The sequence below is a fragment of the Penaeus chinensis genome, chromosome 3, assembly GCF_019202785.1.
Source record: "Penaeus chinensis breed Huanghai No. 1 chromosome 3, ASM1920278v2, whole genome shotgun sequence".
NCBI classification, from domain to species: domain Eukaryota; kingdom Metazoa; phylum Arthropoda; class Malacostraca; order Decapoda; family Penaeidae; genus Penaeus; species Penaeus chinensis.
The window spans coordinates 537,433-539,932 of record NC_061821.1 but is presented as its reverse complement, the minus strand read 5'-3'; the positions used below and the strand labels follow the sequence as shown (position 1 = coordinate 539,932).

The 2,500-nt window shown below is 40.7% G+C and overlaps 1 protein-coding gene across 2 annotated transcripts in view; it reads right to left on the bottom strand.

Annotated features, from left to right (window-relative positions):
• Positions 1-2,500, bottom strand: part of LOC125041911 — a 47,198-nt gene that overhangs the window by 27,009 nt on the left and 17,689 nt on the right. For both annotated transcript variants that reach the window (XM_047637317.1, XM_047637308.1), the window contains one exon: positions 923-992. In XM_047637317.1, coding sequence (XP_047493273.1) covers positions 923-971 — 49 coding nt within the window. In that variant the 5' untranslated portion in view covers positions 972-992. The remainder of the gene's footprint in view (positions 1-922; positions 993-2,500) is intronic.

The following is a 2,500-nucleotide window of genomic DNA, read 5'->3' as shown; positions in this document are numbered from 1 at the left end:
AGGGAGAGAGGGAGAGAGAAGGAGAGGGAGAGAGTGAGGGAGAGTAGGGAGAGTAGGGAGAGAGAGGGAGAGCGAGGGAGAGAGAGGGAAAGAGAGGGAGAGAGAGGGGGGAGAGAGAGAGGGGGGGAGAGGGGGGGGAGAGGGGGGGAGAGGGGGGGGAGAGAGAGAGAGAGAGAGAGAGGGAGAGAGAGAGAGAGAGAGAGAGAGAGATAGAGATAGAGATAGAGATAGAGAGAGTGACAGAAAAAGAAAGAAAGAAAGAAAGAAAGAAAGAAAAAAAAGAAAGAAAGAAAAAAAGAAAGAAAGAAAGAAAGAAAGAAAGAAAGAGAGAAAGAAAGAGAGGGAGAGAGAGGGAGAGAGGGAGAAAGGGAAAGGGAGAGAGGGAGAGGGAGAAAAAGAGAAAGAGAGGGAGAAAAAGAGAAAGAGAGGGAGATAAAGAGAAAGAGAAAGAGAGTGAAAGAAAGAGAAAGGGAGAGAAAGAGAAAGAGAAAGAGAGAAAGAAAGAGAAAGAGAGGGAGAGAAAGAGAAAGAGAGGGAAAGAAAGAGAAAGAGAGGGAGATAAAGAGAAAGAGAGGAAGAGAAAGAGAAAGAGAGGGAAGGAGGGAGAGAGGGGGAAGGAGAGATAGACAGATAAACAGAAAGAGAGAGAGAAAGAGAGAAAGAAAGACAGATAAATATTATGAACACATTTATTCCGCGAGAGAGCACAGCCAGTATAGTGTAAATAACTTAAAGGGAAGAGAAGGAGTGAGGACCTCGAAGAAGAATGGTAATGTGATAATAAAGACTAAAAGATAAATGACAAAATTACAAACAGATAAAAGGAGAAAAAAGAGAAAAAAGGAGAGAAAAGAGGAAAAAAATAAAAATAAAAAAAGGAGAGAAAAAACAAACAGACAACTACTAAAAAGAAAAAACTCACACGCCATCAGCAGGAGGAGGGCGCTGCCTGCTGACACGAGACCCGCCATCTCCTGCTCCTGCTTCGCCTCCTGCTTGGAATCACATGAAAGCGGCGTCATCAGGAACAACAAATTACGCTCGTTATCGCTTTAAGAAAATCTCGTGATCATAATTTTGAATTGTGTCAAGATGGCTTTCGAATTCTGTGTATTATTTTGTTCTATATTTCAATAATTAATGTGTTCCTATTTTCTATCTTTTATCATTCTCCTTCTCCTCCTTTGTCTTATTTCGTGGCTTTCGGAGTCCTCATTTATCCCGAATTCTCATTTATCCATTTATCTGTTTGACTATCAATCATCATCTTCGTTAATATCATCATCATTATGACTCCTATGGTGATCATTTTTACTATCATTGTCGTTATTCATATTCAACTTTCAATATAACACAAGCGGTTAATTTGTCATTGAAATGAGACCATGGGATCAGTCTATGCAACAATCTTAATAGATAACACGCACAAACAAGTGAAAGTCGACAATTCAGAATGATAAGAACGATGCTGCAGCCGTAGATAGTTTAGCTTAGTTTAGTCCTTCATTTCCCACCCTGGCTAACTGCACAGGCGTGGGCAAGTTGTGGTACTTTATCAGTTTCAGGAAAGGAACAATTGCACAGTCCTTTATCCACTCATCTGCCACGCCGGCATATAGCTTGGGCGTGGAAAAGTATTAATACATTTGATATGCGGTTATGTGATACTACATTCCAAATTTAGGATACAACATAAGTATATCTTCTAAGACATCAGATGATATGAAGTAGTTACATAGTTCTCGGTACCTCATTCTAGGTGGTCTGAAAGGCTGTAACACATGGCACTCTGAGATATAATGTACAAGTGTTCGCTTATATTCTTCATTACACAGTTTACACTTAGGTTCTTCGACATTACAAACTGTATTGACCTGCCAATACAATCTATATCCAAGCCTGATTCTTGCAGTCACAACATCACACTGTCTTGTTCTTGTTTTATATAAACCATAGATGAATGAATCTTGCCTAAACCGGTCATAGCGCTTTATGCTACAGCTTTCAGGGCGTTGAGAATTAATCAACTCAGTCAAGTCCTCTCTGAAGGAAGTTTTAATGATGTATAAAATCCTAGAAAGAAGTATCCCAAGATCTATATCCACACTTTGTTTGTCACATGCTGACTTTGCTAGGCGATCAGCATGATCATGCCTAGGGATGCCAACATGCGATGGAATCCACACAAAACGTATATTATGGCCTCGTTCTTTTGCACGATACACGTTTATCCTGATGTCCTTTGCAATATTTCCTACACCTTTGTCTAGAGTGTTCAGAGCCTGGAGAGCACTCTGTGAATCGCAGAAAATGACCCCTGAGCCTTGATTCAATATAAATTCAGTGGCCATGAATATTCCTGCCAACTCAGTTTGCATAGTGCTAGCCCAGTCATGAACCCTCCTACAATCCTGGTGCCGCAAAATATTGTTTTTATATACAACAAAAGCGCATCCTGCTCTGCTCCCAGACTGCAAGGATCCGTCAGTGTAGCATTCAT